At 43.8% G+C, this 23774-nt stretch overlaps 1 protein-coding gene across 1 annotated transcript in view; it reads right to left on the bottom strand.

The window, feature by feature from the left end:
- Positions 1 to 23219, bottom strand: part of PCSK5 (proprotein convertase subtilisin/kexin type 5) — a 320817-nt gene extending 297598 nt beyond the window's left edge. Inside the window, exon 1 of the mRNA XM_065879408.1 lies at positions 23028 to 23219. Within this exon, the coding sequence (XP_065735480.1) occupies positions 23028 to 23219 (192 nt within the window). The remainder of the gene's footprint in view (positions 1 to 23027) is intronic.
- Between the last annotated feature and the right edge of the window lie 555 nt (positions 23220 to 23774).

Here is a 23774-nt window from a genome sequence, read left to right as displayed (position 1 = left end):
CAACCACTTCAACATTTGGAATTACACAGTGCAAACAGCAACACTGAGAACCATTCACAATATGTAAATCTTTCCTTTTATCAAAGGAATGAAGTCTTGCAACATATTTTACTACGGACCTGCTTTCCAGGAACATGACCACCTTAGCCACAACAAAATATGACTGATTATGCTAAATAATGGAGTCATTTGACGCTACTGTAAACTCTGAAAATATGGCTGGTAATTTTGAAACAAAGATGAGAAAGCATAAATGGCTCAGTCTCCTAAGTGCTGTTAACTCTACACCTAATATAACTGCCTTGAAAGTAAGTAAAAATCTATATAAATTGGTAGTTCTTGAAGTGTGGCACCAGGATTAGAGGCATCAGACCAGCAGTAGTCGCGTCATCAGGAGCTTAGCAGAAATGCACATTCATGTGTTCCACCCCCACGTGAATCAGAATCCAGTCATTTCCCTGCTCAGCAAACTCTAAGTTCAAGAGATGAGGAAGTGGCCATCATGAATGGCTGATGAAAAAAACATCCAAAAAAGGACACAAGCACATTGCTGTCCATCTCCACCCATGCAGTCAAGATGAAGTACAAACCTACCCTGCCATACGCCCATACAACCTACATAGTAAGAAAGGGTTTTAATTACAGGCTTTACCTTTTTAAAACGCTCTGAGCCCAATCTATATTTAAAATGAAATTGGATTTCAAGTAGAATTTTATGCAAACTCAATTTTTGGAGATAATTAAAAACATTTATAATGTTCACAGTACTAAGAGAGGTGTAGTTATCTGTGATAGATCAGTTCATTCCATAACCAAGTGAGTGAAGTTTCAGAACTAAAATTTCACAGGTGATATACATACTAATAATTGTAACTATTAAAAATCAAAAGTCGTCTCCCAATAACCATTGGGTCCTGCCATATTCTACTTTATGTGGATTATATCTTCTTAGTTTTTTCTTTTCATGTAAAGGATGAATAATGATTTCTAAATTTTCAATAAATACCTCAAGCCGTAAAGATCAGAACATGTTTTTCTTCCTCTTTTCAAGTAAAATGTTTTGGTATTTCAACAGATGTCTTAGTAGAAAAATGCTATTTTCATCCATCCGAATGAGAGTTCATCAAGCACAGGCAAGATGAATAAAGTAGTCCCAAATATCATCATAATTATACCCGCACATACGCTCAATTTATAAAACAAGGCTTTATTTGCATTAAATTATCAACGTCTCCTCTTGGAGTCCTGCTTTATTGATACTAACTGTCCATGCTATCCAAGGGCTATAAATTCCTTAATTCTGCACAAATGGACTATCTAATCTTTCAATCATCTAGGGGCAGATATTTAATCTGATGCCAGTTCCCAGCTGACATTCAGTTCTTCTGTGGATGAATACTCACAGGCAACAACATCTGAACATCAGTTTAAGCAAAACACCACCATGGTAGATCTGTTGCCCCTCACCTCCATGCATACACTTGGCCCAAAACACGTGTAAAACTAATGCCAGTGTTTTGGATGATCTGCATATTTTAGTACCATTGCCCACTTTAAGAATTTTACAATTTTGTAAACAGGATCAATAACTCATCAGGCCACACGTTTTTGTCTTGTTTTATCCTAGGTAACAGCAATATTAATTTCCACCTTTAAAGTGCTTTCCCTTACACTGTTCCGTTTTTTGGTTTTTTTGTGTGGTACGTGGGCCTCTCACTGTTGTGGCCTCTCCCGTTGCGGAGCACAGGCTCCGGACGCGCAGGCTCAGCGGCCATGGCTCACGGGCCCAGCCGCTCCGCGGCATGTGGGATCTTCCCGGACCGGCGCACGAACCCACGTCCCCTGCATCGGCAGGCGGTCTCTCAACAACTGTGCCACCAGGGAAACCCTCTTACACTGTTTTTTATGAGTAATTAAGATAATGTTATACCCCTTTGTAAAACTGGCCATTTACTTCCTGTTATTTTTATAATAAAATAAAATAGGGTTAATTTGGCCCAAGAAGGGCTACCAGATCTGGCTCCTATTTACCTTTCTATTGTCATCTTCTAACACTTCTCCCCTTCACTGAATCCAACCCCGTTGGCCTCCTTTCTAGCTTCAGGACCTTTTCACTTGCTGTCCCATTTGTCTTGGCATTCCTTTTTCTCCAATCTCCCATTGCCTAATTCCTTCTCCTCTTTTAGATCTTAACTCAAATATCACTTCCTCAGAAAAAAATCTTCTCTGACCTTCTCCAGTTCCTCTCCATCTGATCAAGCTGTTTATTTTCTAAGTTTTAAAATATTGGTATATTGGCTGCACCCACCACAGTGCCTGGCACAGAGCGGCTACCCAATAAGCATTTATACAATGAATAAATGAATGAATGAACACTGTGAAATAAGTGAAGAATTATTACCTTAATTTTCCAAATAATAAAACGGAAGCCCAGCTAAATTCAGCAATTTACCCAACTTTATACTATGAGCTAGTAATAGAAACAAGATTTTTCTGACACTGAGCTCAGTGCTAGTTTCACTATTTGATACAAATCCTAAATAGACTTAAAAAAATCACAATTTGTGCTTAGAGTGATATTTTCGACTCTTATTAAAGTTTCAACTCCAACACGATTAATTGTAGGATTAATACCTTTATCTCAACAATTCCTGAGCTTGTCTGAAGTTTTTAATTTTTTTTTTCTTAACATAAAAAGTCCATTGACCTTTATCTCAGCAGCTTGCTTGATCTTAAATATATGTCAAATAACCCAAAAAGAGAGTTTAAATAACCATTATGCCGACCAAGGAAATGTTTGCATCCATAAAATAGAAAGTTAGAAATGATGTTTAAGAAAATGTACTCAGGAGGTAGACTGAGTTATAAGTATTTCTCTTCTATCATTCCTAAGTACTTACTGTTGACATAAAAGATAAACCAAATACCGTGTTTTACCAAAAGAATCATTACAACGTTTACAGTATTTTGCAGTGACTGAAGACAGATACTTATCTGAACAAATATCTCACATCTGGATAAATGAAGAAAAAGTAAGTGAATTTAATATATATTAATCTTCTATCTGAGGTGTCCACAGGACTAAAAATTAATCCATGAATTATTTTGATACTCCAAACACTGGATATTGCCTGACTGCTACATTTGTATCACTCAAATAGAGGCAGGCAATTTAGTAGAAAAAAAAGGTTTCACAAGTTTTCCTCCCTCTTAGCTCAAATATGGCGACATTCTGTAGCTAAATTGTGAAATAGATTTAAAGCCCAAATAAACTAAAGTGATAAAGACCCAGGGTGGAGGATGGTTTGGGCAGGCACAAGTCCCATTTCAAATGTATCATATTAATTTCAATTCTTACAGTGACTGCAGTAGATATTCTGAAATGTCTCTATACTGTTACTTTAGTTACTGCCTAACTTCCTACCCCTCATCACACAGTTTAATAAACCCGCCAAGGAAAGCTGAGTTTAGGTTACAGTCATGGCTAAAGGCACCCCCATTATAATACGGTCATATTCCTATTTGCAAAAGTGACCACTACACCCACCTTTCCCAAAACGAACCTTGTGACCCTCCCCAGGAAAGAGCTCTCTGGTTCAAGAGACCAACCGAGGTATTCACGCTTTAGACATTAGATCAATCATTGACCTCCTTACTAAACAGCCACCACAATAAAAATGACCTTTTGATGTACCAAAACCAGGAAAGAACATCTAACATTTCTTTTGAAGGTAGTTTAATGAAAAGGGCATAAAAGTGAGATTTTCACAGAAGTAGGGAAAAAAATATTGCCTCCAAAACCGAGATTTTTTTTCGTACACCACATCCCTAAATATGCAAACACCTTTGACAAATTTTCCCCATTCATATATCTCCTAAAGAGACACAGACCCTGATAAATACAAAAATTATTAGCAATACTTACTAAAGAAATATATGTTCTTCCTATAAAGGATCAAGATGACTAGAAAAGCTTCTCTATATTATTAGTAAGACAATTCTCAGGAGTCACCTTTAAAATCAGAGCTTGAAGGTACTAGAACTCAGGTCCGCTAAATGCCCAGTTCATTGCTCTAGCCATACCTCTTCTTCTGAGGCCTCAGATTCTTCATCTTTATAATGAAGGGCTAGGTGGTACAATTGCTAGCAAACCTGAAACCCAACAGGTCTCACTACCTATCGGGGGCATTTACGTTTTAGGAGACAATATTACAGGACTCCTCCAAAGCCATAGATTGTTGGAAGTGGCATTTGTCTTTCAAAACAAACAAATTACCATTAATTAAAACACACACATACACACCCTTTCTTTCCAACAATAAGGAATAACCAAATCTGATGTGATAAGGTACAAGGCAGTGCCTTGATGCAATGCTGGATCCAGCAAGATTTAAGCAATAAATTTTATGGAACTTGATCATACTCTCCCATCACAAAGCCCTTTATGATAACACTTGAGTAAATCCATCTGGTTGAGTTAATAATTAGTTTAAATCTGTTACAAGTTAATGATGCCTAGACAAGTCATTCCAGGTACATGATGATGCAGCGAATTTGTGACACAAGTTACAGATAATATTTTGCACCGCCTTTCATTTTTCTTTATTCCTACTCTGATTAGAAAACAAAAAGCCATTCAAGAACAAATAAGACCTTCAAATAAGACCTACATACGTACAGACTGGATTCAAAGGGAAAAAAAAGCACTTTCCTAAGGAGTTACATAGGGTTTCAGAAAGACCTCTCAAAGGTTGAGAAAGATCCCAGCCCATTTCTATATTCTGAGCTGCCTGGTGGATTGTAAAATAAAGAAATGCTTAAGTATGTAGCGTGTTTATTTAAATGTTTATGTGTAATACAAAAATATAACTATGCTGTCCACCAGAGTTTCAGAATGCACAATGTATATTCATGCCTAGTGTACTTACTATAACTAGTGAAATGTAGTAATGAGAAATGAGATGAAAGTAAACAGACATTGTAGTTCAATATGGCTGGGGTATGAAACTACATCTATAAGCAAATTGGAAGATATTTCATAAACATGAAACCTGGAGCCAAACGATCTTCAGCCCATGCTCCCGGTATTCCATCCCCTGGGTAAGATCCTGGAGCTCATTTAAAGATTTATTATGTGGCCAGGGCCTTTAAATAGAAATTACACAAAAAAGCACAAATCTGTGACCTTCAACATCAACAAATACTTATATATGTGTAGCTATCCAAAGACCAGCCCCCAGTCCAAAAGAAAATAGACTGTACTTTAGCAAAATCTGTGTACTGAGGCTGGAATCATCAAAGCGCAATAGAGTTGAAAATGAGCTAATGATTCCCGTGTTTTGATGTTAATGAAAAGAGAGAAGGCTGAGACCAGAGTGGAGGGAGAGTGGCTTCCTTGGGGAGAGAGAGGCCCTGAGCTCTGGGGAAACAGCCAGCCTATCAGGTGTTGAGGAAGAACTGAGCACAGTGGATGCTGTCAACCCTGGCTGCATATTTAAGACAACTGATGCCCAGACCCCACACAAGGTCAATTAATCAGAATCACTGAAGATACCTTTTAAAGGCTCCCGGGTGACTGGAATGTGAGCCAGGGATTGACGGCCACTGAGTCAGGGGCACTGAGGCTGGGGGATAGAAAAGGCTGAGTAAGCACAGCTCCAGTAATCAGGACCTGAGTGACTGCAATAAAACAGAGCCGGTTCCTCCTAGAACGAATCTGGTATGGGAGCGGGGTCGGGTAGGGGGTGTCCAGAGATAGGTCTCTCTCATGTTCACCAACAGAGTAGAAGAAAATGGCCCTATAGAGGACAGGACGTTCAGATGATTAAAGCCACAGCAGGCTAAATTGAGACCATGTTCCTCTCCACCTGAGACTGCACAACATTTCCACCCAGTGTGCTTTACGGATGTTAACATTCTAAACAATTAACGTCTCTTATCACATAGTAGGGAACAGGTCACATCTCTGCTCAAAACTGTCTAATGGCCTTCCCCTTCCCTCAGAGATAATCCAGCCCTTACTATGCACATCCTACACAGACTTGCGCTAAAGTGTGGTCCCAGGACCAGCAGCAATAATAGTACCGCCCGAGAGCTTGTCGAAACTACAGAACCTCTGGCCCCATCGATCAACTAAATCAGCATATACATTTAAACAGGATCCCCATGTGACTTTATGCACATTAAAATGTGAGAAGCCATAACACAGATAAACAACAAGGTCCTACTGTATAGCACGGAGAATTATATTCAACACCTTGTAATAACTGATAATGGAAGAGAATCCGAAAAAGAATATACATATGTATAACTGAATCACTTTGCCGTACACCTGAAACATTGTAAATCAAGTATACTTTAATCAAAAAATTGTGACAAGCACTGACCTACTGATTCTCCCTCACCTCTCCCACCCACCCCTATTACCTCTCTGCTACCTGACCTGCTTGCTCAGCATCTTCTTACCATCCCTTCAATCTATCAGGCTCTCTTCTCTACTAGAATGTGCCTCCTCCAGATATCTGGAAGGCTCGTTTGTTTACCTCACCTTCTTCAGATCTTTTCTCATGTCACCTCCTCCATGAAAACTTCCGTCACCATCCTGTTTACAGCTGAAAAAAATTTTCCAGACATTCCCCCTTCCCTGCTTCCTGTCCACAGGACTTACCACCAGTGGACATACTTTTTTGTTTTCTATTCAATTGTTCATTAACAGTCTCCCTGTGATAGACTGCAAAATATGGCCACAAATTCTTGGCATCTCTTTCTATGGAGGAAGAGGTGTCTCTGCTTCTTGAAGCTGGGCTTGGTAATGTGACTTGCTTTGACTTACGGGATGTTAGGATACGGACACGAGCAAAAATTTGAGAAGAGCTTGCACGTGAGAATTTCTCTCTCTGGTTACCGGGATACCTTCTTGTCGCTAAGGGAAGAAGCACAAACCAGCCTGCTGGAGGATGGGAGACCCATGACCAGTTACCCCCATAATCTAAGCTAGCAGCCAGCAGAAACCACAAGAACATGAGTGAAGCCGTCCCAGACCAGCCAGGCCCTAGGTGACCCACCAGTTGCCTGAAGAACCTAACATTCAACTCACAGCCTCACAGAAATAATGATTGTCATTTTAAGCCACTGGGTTTTGGGTGATACGTTTTGAAGCAAGCCGGGGCCCTTGTAATTTCCAAGAAGGTAGAGATTTTTGTGCCCCACTGCATCTCCAGGGTTTACTAGTGTACTTAGCATAGGGGAGATAGTCTAAAATATTTGCAGTGAATGTTGAAGGACAGAATGATGATCACAAAGGAAAAAAAAAAAAAAAACCCACGAGTGAAAGAAATAAAGGCCAGAAATGGCCTCCATCACTGAGAGACTAAAAGGTAGGAACAGGACCTCCTAGGTTCATTAGAACCTTGTCTCTTCAGATTCAGGGTGAACTAAATAAGATTTCAACTACTTTGGTAACAGAATATTTTAGCAAAAAAAAAAAAAAAAAATCCACATGTTCATTCACATGCGGTGTTTCAAATTTATTCAAAACAGTTCTAGTTTCACGGTGCTTAACTTGTCTAAGGCTGCATAGCCATGTGACCTTTAGAATAGTTTTCACATTATGCAGCACTTACACTCCTCATTTTAAATTATTCCGATTTTTAACAGCTCGCAAATCGGCGAACCAAATCACTGCATGTTGCTTCAATTCTGTCTTGCCAAAGAAGAAAAATCTGCTGCTTTGGATTCATGTCAAGAGTTGGAAATTCAGGCCATAACATTTTAAATCTCAGATGTTCCCCACTGTGTCCACCTCACATAAATCAATAAGCACACAAATACCCACATGTTTGGGAAGCCAGTTCGCTAACAACTAAGGCACAATGGCCTGTGGAATGCAGCGGCAAATTTAAGTGGATTCTGCAGCCGTGGGTGTCATAATCTGAGAGTACAGTGTGGTCCTTAGCAGTGGCACAAACAAGTGCAACTGGCAAGCAAAAAGCAAGTTGGATATTAAACAATTAACTGAGGTACAAAGCTAACATGTTATTTTCATTTGATGGGAAAAAATAAAAGACAAACTGTAATACACTAAATTTCTGTCTTCTTGGAAAAGGAAACAAACCCTCAAATTTCTCTAGTCTTACCAGTCATGGACAGGCATATCTAAACTTCTGGAACAAGTCTCCTCTGGAGAGCTGGCAAGGCTGGAGAGAAGCAACTCGGAGCAACTAAGCTCTGGGATCTTCAGGGTTTCTTTCAGGAAGTGCAAATCTCTAAGCAACAGAATCCCATACACACATTTGCAAGTACCTACTATCTGGCTTCTGATTTTTTTAAACACATGCAATTATCACTTGCATAATGAGGAAACTGTATACTGGAGATCCATGAGGTCTTCCTATTAAGTCACAGGATTCTTATCTAGAGTATCACATAATCTTTCTCCCTCTTCCATTACCAATCTCCATCTATACTGTGTGCAAGGCTAAGGAGAAAGCTCTTGAACTTTTGTATTAGTGGGAACAGGCAAGATTCCACAGTAGGAACAAATGAGCCCATGAATCTCAGTGACTGAAAACAAGAAAAGCTTGTTTCTAGCTCATGTTACACATCCATTGTGCATTGGCTGGGAGCGCCGCTCATCATGGCCCGCAAGGACCCAGGCCAATGGAGCACCCACCACCTGGAGCTTGGCAGATCAAAGTAGGGCAGATGGGGAGCACAGTAAATCATGCACTGACTGTTAAAGAGGGGACGTGTGTCACTTCTGCTCACATTTCCTTGGCCAACAGAAGTTACACGACCAAATAGGAAATACACCCACTTACACCGCAAATAGGGAAATACAATCCTATCACATGGTGAGAAGAACTGAAAATATTCAGGGGATGGTATTAACGACGCTGCCATCTCTATTCCCTCCCGGCCTCCACGTGTTCAAAGTCATTTATCCGTTTCAGAGTATTTTTCCGAGGGCATCTGAATGGCAGAGCACACTCTTCCAGGTACCATAAAGTACCAGAGTTTAAACAAAAGAGGTTTTAGCCACAGGCAATTTCATTTGAGGAAATGACATCTGAGAAGGGCTTTGCCGAATGAGTGAGAAATGAGTGAGAACTGGACGGGAGGATGTCCAGGCAGTGGGAGCAACTCGAGCAGGGGCAGAAAAGTAGGGCATGGCAGTGCATGTGCAAAGAACGGCAAAATGTTTAGGCTGAATGATATTCAGAATAGACGGGGTGGGGTGGGGGGGAAGGAGGGGGAGGGGGGAAGGAGGGGGAGGGGGAAGGAGGGGGAGGGGGAAGGAGGGGAGGGGAAGGAGGGGAGGGGAAGGAGGGGGAGGGGAGGGGCGAGTGGGAAGAGCGGGGAGGAGAAGAGGAAGAAGTCTCTTTGACCACAGTGGGTTCTGAAAAGATTAAACTGCCTTATGTGGCATGTTTCGAAGGGAAAGACAGTGGGACAGGATAGGACTGGCGCGATAGTCCAAACAAGAAGTAACAAAGGGCTTAGCTACAGTAGACCCACCTCAATGGAGAGAAGAGAATAGCTCTACTCTAGAATCGTATACAGCAGAAGAAGACTCAGCTTTCCCATCTCCCTTTCATCTGACCCAGAAAATATAACTCACCTTGCCCTCTATCTGCCTGAGCCTGAAGGGACTGGTCATTTGAGGCTTAGAACTGATTAAAGTGACGAGGTCAGATGGGGAGACCCATCTCGATTGAGAGACTAGCTTCTGGCCATGTCATCCAACCAAGAGGGCATTCCTTTCATAATTAAGTGGAGTTAACTCCCAATGGATAGTTCCTCTATTTGTTCTCAGTTTATTTCCTATCTCCAAGGATATCTCTGAAGCCACTCCTTAAGGACTAAACTGCAGGACTTAATTTATGTGTTTATCCTGGAGCCTGTAATTCCTCCTCTCAGGCAGATTTAACTTCAGCGCTTTGGCCCTTCAAATTGGCCAATCCAGGTAAGCCCTTCCATGGTCGATCCAGGTAGGTCAGCCATGGGCCATCACAAGATTCTACGGCTTATATTATACAGAGCTTTAGGACCCATCGTGTGCACCAAATCTGCTTATTTTTGCTACTCCCACACATTCCACACAGACAGTAAAATTAGCCTGTGATCTGAAACCTTCTCTTACTACTGACCAGTTCCATCATTGGGGGGTCCCTCTGTGCTGTCCTTCCCACTGCCCCAGTAGATACAAGACTTGTACTGTCACCCCCAGGGAGATGAGCATAGCCAGCAGAGCCCCCAGGGTTCCTTGGGATCCCTGGAGAAGCCATCGCAGTCCTCGGATGATCTGGGACTTGGCTCTTGGGGTGGACAATGTCACACTGTGTACTCTGACTCTCCCACTAAGAATTCTCATGAAGTCAAAGCCGGAAAGAATGACCCTGCTGACGATGCCAAGTTCTGAAACATTCAAAGATAAGGATTAGGCTATTTCCCAGGAAGCCCTGGACTTTAGAATCCATACACACATGACTCATCAATCCTAGATCACTCCTTTTTACCACACTCCACTATAGAATATACTATGCACTGTAAGCCTTCCTTATTGACTGGGTAATAGAATTTTAAAAAATTTTTCTCCAATGTTCAGATTTGTTTCTCATTTTATATACACTGCAGGACTATAATATACTTTAGGATTTGACCAATATTCAGTGACTACCTTTACAGAGCCAAACACCATGCTACATGCTGTGGAATAATAATTAAGCCCCTTACAAGGAGAAAAAAAGAAAAAAAAAAAACTTTACTAAATTCCCTGGGGAGATTTTGGGCAAAGTACTATTGGAGTCAAAGCACTGAAAAATCAGAGTGATTGTACCTGTATTTTACCTGTATTTCCAGAGTGAGGTATAGTGGAGGTGATATTTGAGATGTATCTTCAAGAAGAGAATTTCCATAAGGGCAAGGGGTCAGATGAATATTCCAGGTGGAAAGACTGGCACAGAAACAGGAAAGGATTGAGTATAGTATCTGGGGAACAATGGGAAGTCCAGTTTGGCTTTGTTAAGGGACGGAGCAAGAAAGTCGATGGAAAAAGTATTTCAGGACTAGTAGATAAGAGGACTGTAAAAGCCCAGAGAAGGAATCTGTTTGTTTAAACACAGGAGGCAAATGGCGGCTACTGGTGACTTCTGAACAGGTAAATGGCATCACCAAAAGTAAACTTTAAGATCACCCTCTTCAATCTCAAGCTCAACCACTTCTTCCCTGTTGACTAGACTTCATTTACACCTGCCGGTTTCTGTTCCCCTGGGGCCTTTGCACCAGCTGTCTCCTCTGCAGGGAACTCACCCCACCCCAGACCTCCATGTGGTCGGGGCTCCTCCTTATTCAGATCTCTGCTCGAGTGTTCCCTCCTCAATGAGCTTCCCTAACCAGCCTATCTGAAGGAGTCCTCCCACCCTTAGGCACTTTTTACTCTACTAATGTATTTAGCTTTCCAATAGCAACTTATCATAATTTGAAGTTATTTTATTCACTTCATGGCTGCCTCATAGGTTGGCTCCTCTCACTATAAGCCCCATGTGAGCAGATACCTTATTTAAAGACAGATACAGTAGGACCAGGTCTAACAGAATGGCTGATAAACAACAGGTACTCAATAACTATTTTTTAGCAGCTTCACTGAGATAAAGTTCACACACCATATATTTATTTAAAGTATACTATTCAAATGTTTTTAGTATAGGTACACAGTTGTGCAAAAATCACAACCCATTTTAGAACATTTTCATCACCCGCGAAAGAAACCCCATACCCATGAGTAGTCCCCCCATCTCCCCACCCCCCAATCCTTTCAGCCCTAGGCAACCACTAATCTACTTTCTGTCTCTGTAGATTTGTCTACTCTGGACATTTCATATAAACAGAATCATACATGCATGACCTTTTGTGACTGGTTCCTTTCACTCAGCCAATGAAGTGTTTTCAAGGTTCATCCATGTTGCAGCCTGTATCAGTACTTCATTCATTTTTATTGCAGAACAATATTCCATCGTAAGGATACACTATATTTTGTTCATCCATTCACCAGTTGATACACATTTGTGTTGTTTCCATTTTCTGGCTCCTATGAATAATGCTGCCATCAACTTTTGCCTGGTTTTTGTGTGAACAAATGTTTCATTTCCCTTGACTGTATACTTAGGTGTGGAACTGCTGGGTCGTATGGCAACTCTATGTTTGTTTAATATTTTGAGGAACTGCCAGACTGTTTTCCAACAGTGGTTGCATCACTTTGCATTTCCGCTAATAGTGTATGAGGGTTCCAATTTCTCCACATTCTTTTTTTTTTTTTAATTAATTAATTTATTTATTTTTGGCTGTGTTGGGTCTTCACTTCTGTGCGTGGGCTTTCTCTAGTTGCAGCGAGAGGGGGCCACTCTTCATCATGGTGCGCGGGCCTCTCACTGTCGCAGCCTCTCTTGTTGTGGAGCACAAGCTCCAGATGCGCCGACTCAGTAGTTGTGGCTCACGGGCCTAGTTGCTCCACGGCATGTGGGATCTTCCCAGACCAAGGCTCGAACCCATGTCTCCTGCATTGGCAGGCAGATTCTCAACCACTGCGCCACCAGGGAAGCCCTCTCCACATTCTTGTCAACACTTGTGATTATCTGTCTTTCTGATTATAGCAATCTAAGTGAATATGATGTGAATTAGTATCTCATCGTGGTTTTGATTTGCATTTCCCTGACGACTAATGACGCTGAGCAACTTTTCATGTGCTTATTGGCCATCTGTATATCTTCTTTGGAGACATGTCTATTCAGATCCTTTGTGCCCATTTTTAATTGGGCTATTTGTCTTTTTATTATTCAGTGTAGAAGTTCTTTACATATTCTGGATACAAGCCTCCCATCAGATATGATTTGCAAATATTTTCTCCCATTCTGTGGGTTGTCTTTTGACTTTCTTGATGGTGTCCTTCAATAACTATTTTTAAAATAAAACAATGAATAAAACTAATCCTTTAAGAGAGAAAACTATGACCAGTTCATAAGTATGCGGCAAATTAGTGGCAGGGCAGGACCTAGAGGAGAATTCAAGTCACCTGTTTTCAGCCTTGAGTTTTGTTTACTGGTTCTCAGCATTGCCCAACTAGCCCAGAAGCAATGACATCATCCTTAGATGAGTCAAAGAATGCAGCATTTGGTAAATTGGCTCATGAGCATTAACCAAATGGAAAGATGCCCCAAGGTTAAAAAAATAAAGAAAAAAGGTTTTGCTGGAAGCTAGGCTATAATAAATCTTAAGTGGCCTACAATTTAGTTTTCTCTTGAAAAACTCTGAAATTGATGAACGGGTCCCACACACACACAGGAAAAAAAAAAATTAGTTAAATGCAACTAGAATAGGTCCAGGATGAGTAAGCAGTAAACTTCTAAACTTGTAGTTACGGATATATGCTTACAAGATTAAAGGCTCTGAAATTGTCTTCCCTCCCTGCACTGCATTCAAACTCATGAGCACTGCCCAGTTTTATTATGGTTGAGAAACTTCAACTAGTGAAAACAAGGTACAAGCCTGGGAACATCGATATGGAGAGAACTGGTATATTTTTACAGCTGTAAGAGCTTCTCAGAGTAGAAAAATACCAGACCTTAAGTACTTATTACAAAAATATCAGCTCTAAGTACTTAGTACAAATATATATGATATATATATATGTGTGTGTGTGTACACACACACACACACACACACACACACACACACACACTGGGAAAGGCAGCAGGGAAGGACTTGCTTTTAATAAATCTTAACCAGTTTCAACGCTGGCAGGCTATCCACAATGTAATTTTCCCAGGACAGAATTAACCCCTTAGATAATGCACAGAAGATTCAACCAGAAACTGCATGCTTCTTTTGTGGTGCTAACCCTAACCTAACAATCAGATTCACATATAAATGCAAACAAGATTCATCTAGTATTGTAGACAGCAACCTAAAAATATTATACAGAGAGCAATTTATAAATAATTTAAAAAACACATTTTAAAAAATATGTCCATATTCTTACAAGGCAGTAAAGTTAGACTAAGAATACATAAAAAACATGTTCAGAACATACTTCGTTATACTATAAAAAATATATGTGAAGGGCAGAATACATGTCGTGAATAAATTATAGGTATAATTATTTATTATAATGGAAAGTAGGCTACATGACGACTTAAGATAGAGGCAAACATAAAATGTGACATCATATATACCATTTTTAAATCATCCTTAAATATTATTTCTGGCTTCACATTCTCTGTTTACACTCTTCCCTCTATATTCAGTGCTCAATGCAAACTTCAGTTTTTAAATCAAATATGGGAAGGCTCATTTGGGAAGCAATCCCCCATGAATCTATCTTTATCCCTTAAGTTGATACAGGACCTGCAGTGCAAATAATAGTGCACAGATGTGTAAAGTAGAGATAATACCTAAATTTATCCAAGGAGAATTGAAGTATGAGGCCGACTTCATGTTTATCTGCCTAGTGAGTATACCAGCACAAAATACTTGGAATCCTTATCTTATCCAAGCTGATAACCCTGCCAATATCACAGCCTCACAGTTTCTTGATCCCATCCAGTCCACTGGCCTTCACCTGTTCTCTATCTGGTCAGCCCACCTTGGACCTTATCATGCAGAATAGCTCTAGCCTAGAGCTTACAAAGAAAATTACCCTCTGGGATGGCTCCCATCTTTCCACTTCTACCACTCTTATCAAACAGGCTTTCCATTTTTATTTTGAACCTTTATACCTGCCCTATTCCTTTGGCTCCCCAGTCCTATTTTAGCCCTACCATCTTTCTCAAAGCCGGGACACTGTGGTCTATCATTTCAAAGACAGTATCCCTTTGTGTTCGAGAACCATTCATCTCCGTCACCGCCAGCTTCCCACAGTCTCTTGTTCCCTTCTCTCTCACTCTGATACATTCTAACTCCCTGTTTTGTCTTTATCTAATCTCAGGTTCCTGAGCATTAGTCACAAAAGCACAAAACAATATAGACTGGTTCATTTTCTCACTCAACCACTACTTACTGAGCAATAACTATGCACAAGCCCCTACTACCACTGCTGTTTGGCAACTCTTCTCGTTAGGCACTAATTAGGTCATTAATTCCGATCAGAATTTTCTGGTAGGAGCCCTGGAGCACCAGGCCACCAATTTCACCCAGTTCCCCCTCTCTCTGCAGGTGACCTTCACCTCAGAACCGATAGTGAGATCCAGACCATTGTCCACACACGCTCACCTCCTTTCCTCCCCAATGTGAACTCCCTAAATCTCCATTCACCTTCATTCTTCTTTAGGCTCAAGGCACCAATGTCCCTCTTCCTTTCCAAACCTACTCCTCTCTAGGTGCACCCTTTATGCTTCCTGTCCCAAGGGCTCACTGTGCTTCTCCTATGCCACCCACTGGGCTAGGTGCTGGGGACACAAATAGGGATGAGGCACAGCCCTGCTTTCCCAGCTAGTGGAAGAACAGATATGCAATTACACACTCACACACAAACACACGCACAAATACACATGCAATCAGGGTGACCATATGATTTCTCTGCCAAACTCAGACATGTCTGAAAAGTGAAAGGGATCTAAAAAATACTTAATGGAGGTGAATGGATTTACTGTAGACATAAACCAGTGCTGTCCCTGGCAAAATACGATTAGGGTCACACTAATTACAAGATAGTGTGGCACCTTCGACTATGCAGCCATTAAAATTTGCCTAAAATTATTTAGTAACATTGGAAAAGGCTCATACTACAACGTTAAGTGAAAACAGTATATAGAAACTGAGCATAACTTGGTTGAAAAAAAGAACAAGACATAATAACTGACCTTTATTGAGTATGCAGTGCGTGCCAGGCACCATTCTAACTACTTTCAACTAATGCTCACGACAACCCGATGAGGAAAATACCATTCGATCTTTTTCACACATGAAGAAACTTAGGCACAGAGAGCTTAAGATGCTTGCCTAGGGTAGCCCGGCTAGGAAATGGCAGTATTAGGATTCAAACCCTTTTGGTTCTAGAGCTATGATCCTAAATACTCCAGGACACTGATGAGATGAAGGGAGATAAGGTAGGTGGGCAGGCAGATGTGCAGTGAAACTCCCCCTCACTGCTCAATCAAGCACTGGTGTTAAGAGCACGGGTAACCTCCTTGTCCCCAATTCTTTAAGCCATGTTTCAGTTCTCACCTCCTAGATTCTCTCTACAGCATTTCTCTTTAGTGCGATGCTCTGTGGCTCTCTGACTCTGTGTCTTCAGGTTCTCCCCGCCCCCTTCATCTACTCCCTTTATCCCTTGCCTTCTCCATGGAGGTCGTATTTTAGCCCTATTTTAGCCCTACCATCTTTCTCAAAGCCGGGACACTGTGGTCTATCATTTCAAAGACAGTATCCCTTTGTGTTAGAGAACCATTCATCTCCATCACCCCAGCTTCAGGCTGTATTCCCAGCCCTCCTCTCTCTTTGTGCTTCACTTCTTAGCATCCTATGCCCTTCCACAGTTTCACTTATATTGAGGTGGTAAGTGCCAGTCTTCACTTCTTTCCTGCCCTAAATTCTCTTCTTCCTACTGGACATTTGCATCTGCATGACTCTCTACCTGCCAACAACACTAAGGCTGAACCTACCATGTTGTTCTCAGCAGACTGCCCTCATTCTACAGACAAGACCCCATTCTCCGGGTCCCCAGGCTATAAACTTTGTTCTCTTCACCTTCTCCCTTCTCCTCAACCTCCACTTGCATTTGGTTACCAAGCCATGTTGAATCCACCTGTATGAGAACTTCCAAACCTATTCTCTTTCCATTGTCACAGTTTCTGTGTTTGTTAACAATTAACTTTTCCCAACACAATAGCCTCTCTGCCTCTTCCAGGTCATTATGCACACGGCTACCAGAGAACTCCTCCCAGGCGGGACTGAACAATACCGCACTGCCTGTGGCTCCATTAGTACTTGTCTTGCTTAACAGTAGTTATGGATAAAAATGTCCTAGGTCCACGGGCTTCCCTGGTGGCGCAGCAGTTAAGAATCCGCCTGCCAATGCAGGGGACATGGGTTCGAGCCCTGGTCCGCGAAGACCCCACATGCCGCGGAGCAACTAAGCCCGTGCGCCACAACTACTGAGCCTGCGCCCTAGAGCCCATGAGCCTCAACTACTGAAGCCCGTGCGCCTAGAGCCCATGAGCCTCAACTACTGAAGCCCGTGCGCCTGGAGCCCGTGCTCCGCAACAAGAGAAGCCACCGCAATGAGAAACCCGTGCACCGCAACGAAGAGTAGCCCCTGCTCGCCACAACTAGAGAAAGCCCGCACGCAGCCAAAAATATAAATAAATAAATAAATTTAACAAAATCACCAGTGCTCCACTACAGAAACCCCCAGGAACCCTGGCATTCTCTTACTTTTCCTTTGAGCAGCCTTTGCATCTCCGTGGAATCCTTATAGATCATATAATGCTTCCTATGTCTTGTTTTATTTATATATTCACATTCATTATTAGGGCACTTGATAACACAGCAACCCTGTGAGGTGGATGGAGCAGGTGTTAAGGTCCCCAACGTGAAAAATCAGGCACTGAGGGTCAGGTTGGTAAATAAATAAAAGGTTTGAAGTTTCACTCAAACCTTCTGACTCAGTCTGGTTTTCTTTCTGGTCTCTTTTTCCTCCCAGCGTTAACCCAAACTGAAGAGTTTATTGGCATGGATTGTTCCTTCTCGGTACACTTAGATGGAGAGATGTAATCGGTTGAACTAGTGAGAATGTTGCATGAGTAATTTCACTTTAAACTATGTGCAAATTTAACTTTGATAAAAATAGAAATTCATAGATACATACATATGTATCTTATAGCACGCATGAGTGTGTATCAGCATTCATTTTCACCACCCATGAAGATAAAGTCGGCTTCTTTGTCATTTAATCCAACCTGAATTAGCCAAGTGATAAAGTCAGAAGCCAGAGCGATGCTGGGAGATACTTAAGCCTTGGGGGAAACCCAGACACTGCTTCACATAACTTGAACCGACAACACAAATTCCCCTCCCTGCCCAGGGGATGTTTCTGGGTCAGGACTCCCTCCCTTAACCAAAGAGTTAGACATTGCTGGACATTTTCCCAGCACAGTACCCTGCTTCTCTGGCTGACCTTTACAGTTAGGACCTCTGGATACAAACTCATGAAAGATAGCAATAAGGCAAATTCAGCTGCCTTGGGGCTCACAAAAATGCAGTGTTTCAATTCAAACAGACCCCGAAAATCCCAATGGCCACAGACAAGCCATTCCTAGTCTGTGAGGCTAAAGCAACAGACCCACCATCATCAGGCCAAGCACCCTGAACTGCTTTTTCTCATGAATGGTTCCCCCACTCATGAGAATTAACGCATGTGACAGTGGCTAGCAGAGGTCAAAGCTAAGGTTCTTGGGCATGGAGGTCAGAGCTGAGGTTCCTGCCTGGTGCAAAGGCAGGTGCATCACACAAGGATCAACCTGGGACTCCCACACCCATTTACAAATGCCTAAGGATATAACTAGGGGAGGACGGTCCACTCACACACAACCTACCGGATTAGCCCCATCCCCTATTTCTAATGCCATCCATGAGCACCCGGAACTCACTCTCCACTGTTTACCAGCACTTCAAGCATCCCACATTACTCACAGGTCAAAACTACGCAGCAGAGTGGGAGGCCTTCCGGGCATTGCTGAACAAGGTTCTTCCTGCTGATTTGGAAAAAGCTTCTTCTAACCTTCCTCATGTAAACCACATTCAGAATTAAATGAAATATGAATTCAAATATGATCTATCATAATACACCAAGGCAAGATGCTTTATAAAATATTCAGTGTTCAGATATTTTTTGTCCCTTTCTTCCATCTCCACTGAGCTTATCCTACACTATTTAATGGGCTACGACAAAGATCAACCAGGGAAGGGAGCACTGCCACGGGAAATCAGCCAGAATTGTTTAGAACCCAATGGAAAACTATTTTTAAACTATTTTAAATTGTTAGTTGAAGTGGAAAACCAGTTTCCCTGTCTACAAAGCTCTGATTTAGCTCTTTTGACTTGGTCATCAAAAATGTATTTTCCTGACCTTCAATGAGTTGCATCTTCCTGCTTTTTATAAAAATGTCTTCCATTCTCCATATCTAAATAAAGTCTGAATCTCACTTATTTCAGATTCAGATTCAACAAACCTTCCACAGCAAGCTTAACTATATGCTGGGCAACACAGAATCGACTCCCTCTATTATCTAGAGATTTATCCTTTTACAGATGAAGGAACAGGGGCTCCATTAAGTTCAGTGACTTTCCTGCTTTCCTGGACCTTGCAAGTGGCATCTGCAGAGCTTCCAAGTCTATGCTCTCAATGGCAACACCAGGTAAAACATTTTTCCCAGTATTGCTTGCAGCTGGCTTTATCTTTCTGGAATCTTGCTCAAGATAAGTTACAGGGTTTGGGGAGGGGTTTTTGCTCCAGGTGATCTCAATTTGGAAGCAAGGATTCTAAGCACCTCACAGAAGGATAAATACAGCTGTTGCATACTGCAAACAACCTTTACAGAGGACCTTCCTCCCTGGGTTCAAATAACCAGAAGTTAATTCCTACTGGTTTGTAGATTTTGTACAAACAAAGGTTCACAATTAACATTATGTCAGGTCTTATTCATGTCTTTTTTATCCTCTAACCACTATACCGCTAGTTCAAAGGGTCAGAGCACACGATTAGGAAGGAAGAACTAGGCCCGTTCTTCCATCCCTGTGCAGGCCAACAGGCAGACGTACCTACCCTCAGCCACCCAGGGTACGGAGGTCGAACTAAATATTAAGAGGGCTTGGAGTCAGGGCTTGTAGGGGAAGAAAGGAAGGGCTTTCTAGAATTTCAGAATTTCGAGGCATAGCCATTCACAAAATATAAACACTGTGTGAAAACCTACCAAAACAAGCACTATTTCTATAACCAAAGACAAGAAAACCTTCATTATTATTCCTTTCCAGGAAGTCAAGTATGTCCTTTTTGCCTGTTGCTTGCTTACTTGCTCTTGTGTTACTCTCCACATCCTATCTTTTGTGAACATGAGAGGCATGCCTATTCTTTTCTGTAGAAATCTCCAGGCCAGAAATTTTACCTCTGGTGGCTTTTAAATGCTAAGATGCTATACGAAACATGATACTGAAACTCTGAATAGACAGTCAAAACCGTACCTTTACTGTGGTGGAAAGTCACTGCCTTATTCACCTAAAATATTATATAGAAAGATATCAAAAATACTACCAGGATATTAAATGACTTTAGAAACAATAACAGGTCTCAGTTCCAATCTGTGACATATAAGGTGGGCCCCCCCCCCCCAAGCCCAAAAGGGTAAAAATAGGAGAGCATTCCAGAGACATTTGCAAATAAATTACTGCCCTCAACTGAACCACAGCTGGTTTACTGATGGAAAGAAAGAATAACAAAAGGATGGCTCTTTCAGTGCAATGATATTGCATGTGTGAACTCAATTTACCACCTGCAAGACTTAGCTTAGGGTTATGCTCCTTTGATCTACAGAGGAAATGCTTTTACACAGTAAGAATAGCTGATCTTTTTACGCTGGTTAGGGTATGAGTTCAAGGGGTTCTCTGTCAGCTCTGTAAGCACTCAGCTTCCTCACTGGCATTGTAAAAACCCACAACAAATCATGTTTGGTGTTATTTGTATGTAAACTTTCTTAGTATTACTTTTTAAATGAAAATCCATGGATCTTAACTAGAAGGCCCTTTGTAAAAAGTCAGGCCAGGTTGCAGGATACTGCAATGTTTGCTTCTTCACAAGTGGGTTCTGTGACAATTTCTTCTCCTCCACTCTGCCAGGCTCCGAAATGTGTAAATTCTATTTAATGATTTTATTTTGATACAGATCTTTCTGCTTTCGTAATTCCTGAAGTTTCTCAGGTTCAAGAAGTCCAGGTCGGCTTGAACTAAGTATCTGTGAATTAAGACTGGACGTTTGCTTCCAGTCTACTGAGCCACTAAATCAGAATTCAGGGAAATGGGGATTTTACTTACTTCTTCCTTCTCCCCCATCCTCACAAGCATGAGTAGGCCTGGACCAGACAGTCCTAGGTCTGAATCATGCCCTTACCACTGTCTAGCTGGGTGACCCTGTGCGGGTCAACTTCTCCAGAGTATTAGGTTCCCTGTTGCTGTATGTGAAGTAATATGCACCAAAAATGGTCATTTTGTGGATTATGAAATAAAGTGTATGGTCAAGAACTATTCTTCCAAATATGCCTATTTTATGAGAGATGCTCAATGTTAGCTGAACCTGAGTGATGCATCTGGAAAGATTATTAACATGCCTACTTTTATTGTTAGCCTTTCCTGTTACATTCTCCAGTCACATGCAGCACCCAACTTCAAGCTCTTGTAAAAACACTTGAACAGACTCAATGTTTTCTTCCAGAGGAAAAAAAGAAGCAGGTAGAATCCTACCAAGCCATTAGAATGAAACTCTCCTGAAGATGATAGGCACTCAGGCAAGAAAATCTGGCTGGCTGTCCCTTCCTTCCTTCCTGCTGTGTGTTGGTCTCCGGGACGGGAGATACAGACGATGCCCCTTGCCCTGGTCTCAGCCCTGCACAAGGTTGGCTTCTCCGCAACACACCCTCCCTCTGGACCCACAAAGAGCAGCAAGACCTCCCGCTCCCCCGATGCCCCCAGTGCTCTTTCTAGATGCGGCAACAGCAGAGCCGCCTGCTCTCGGTGCCGCGTCCCCAGGCAGCCTAAAGTCCCCGTGCTAGAGCACTTGTGCTCCTGGACATGGAGCTCGACGGCATCAGAAATCGTCTGTGCTCTCCTGCTCCAGTGGCCCCAGCCGGAACCCTCCTCTCCCCTCATCCTGGCAGGGCAGGCAGGGCGCGTGCAGACGCGGCAGTCCCACAAGCGCGTCTGCTGTGAGGGCGCCCCCATCACTCTCGCCTCCCTCACCCAGCAAAGTCTCGCCAGGGTCAGGCCAGGGCCCCTCCTGGGGCCAGGCCGGGAGACGCGAGTGGGAGGGGTGTAAGGATGGGGGTGCACTTTCTGGGACCCGCTTATACAGCCTTTGTCACCCCATTTCTTGCAGGAAAGAGAGCGAGGAAGCCAAGACCGTGCGGAGGTATCTCCAAATCTGTTGCGCTTCCAATCTTCCCCGTAACACCACTCAATTCACGGTCCCCCAGCCGGGCAGCTCTGCCCAAAGTCCGCGAACGGCACCCCACCAAAGCCCCGCGCCCCGCTGCCCGCCCAACTCTCGCCCCACCGAGCCTCCGCGAGGGCAGACTCGCCGTTTTCCAAAGCAGAACCCAGTCAATGGTCTCGGAAGTTCTCCCACCTCCCCCTCCGACTCCCCAGTTGGGAGCCCCACGCGGAACCAGCTCGCGAGGCGAAGAAGCCGGGAGGTCTCCCCTCAAACCTTTGCTCACGCCGGGTCCCGTCCCCCTCTTCTCTCCCTCCTCCAGTCTAGCTCCAGTCCCAGCGGTTCTCTCCCCACTAGAAGAGGAAACTTCTTTCTGGACTAAATTCAGGTCCGAGCAGGAAAGGCTTTCCCTTCCCCGCCTCCCCCTTACACCAGCTCTCAGAAACCGCAGGGAGCCGGCACCAGGGGCGCGCTTACCCTCTACCCCCCAAAGAGCCCACTGGTCCCCGACTTTCCACTGCAAAAGTTCCGGTAGGGTCTGAAACCACCAGGAGGGTATGTACATTCGCGATTCTTCCAGAGACCCTACCTATGCCTCGTGACTTGCAAGAAACAAGCAAACAAAACACAAACCCCAGCAACTTTGGGGAGCGAATGGGTGTGTGTGCGTGTGTGTGAGAGCGCGAGAGCATCGCTCAAGAGTTAGGGCAACAGCTGCAAGAGCACATCTGGAAGAGGGGGAGGGGGATTGACGAGGAGGGGACCAGAGCGACTCCCCCCAGCCCCCGCCCCTGCCCTCTCAGCTTCAGGGCCGAGAGCCCGACCAGCCAGCGCTTACCTGTCCTAGGTTGATGAATCCATACTTGCTGGCTATGCGGTTGGCCTCCGGGAAGCCGCCGGCGATTTTGACTGCCCAGTGGTTGGTGTAGACGCGCGTCCGGCACACGGGGAGCAGGCAGCCCCCGAGCAGCGCCAGCACACACAGCAAGTCCAGCCGTCCCGGGCAGCAGCAGCGGCTCCCCCAGCCCATGGCCCCGGCGCTTCGCTGCTTCTTCGGTCGCTCGCTTGCTCCGCGCACTAAGCTGCGCGCACAACTAACTTCTCCGGCCTGGGCCGCCCCGGCTCGCAGCCCCCGGCCGCCGCGGCTCGCAGCCCTGGGCGATCGGCAGGAGGCGGCGAGCCCCGGCAGGGAGCAGAGCAGCGAGCCTCGCGCCGACTCCTAGACCATCCCTGGGGCTCCGGAGACCTGTGCTCCCAGCTCTCCGGCCCGCGGGGCGGTCGGCCGGCGCTCCCCGGCTCGGGCGCAGGAGGCGGCTGAGTGGGGCGGGCGCCCTCCCGCAGCTGGGTCTCGCCGGGCTCGGCTCCCGGACTCTCCGACTCGCCCTCGCTCCTCCAGGGGCCCCCGAGCGCGACGGAGGCGGCGGTGCAGGCAGCGGCCGGGCGCCCCCTCTGCTGGCCCAGGTTCCGTGCGCTCGCTAGCTCTCTCCCCGCGCTCCCTCCGGCTCCGAGCGGCGCGCCGGGAGTGTAAGTGGCAATGGCAGCAGCACCCTCTCTGCATAAATGACTCCCCCCGCCCCGCTCGACA

Source organism: Phocoena phocoena, chromosome 6 (genome assembly GCF_963924675.1).
Source record: "Phocoena phocoena chromosome 6, mPhoPho1.1, whole genome shotgun sequence".
Taxonomy (NCBI): domain Eukaryota; kingdom Metazoa; phylum Chordata; class Mammalia; order Artiodactyla; family Phocoenidae; genus Phocoena; species Phocoena phocoena.
Note: the sequence above shows the minus strand (reverse complement) of the source record. Positions and strands in the feature narration are given on the sequence as shown.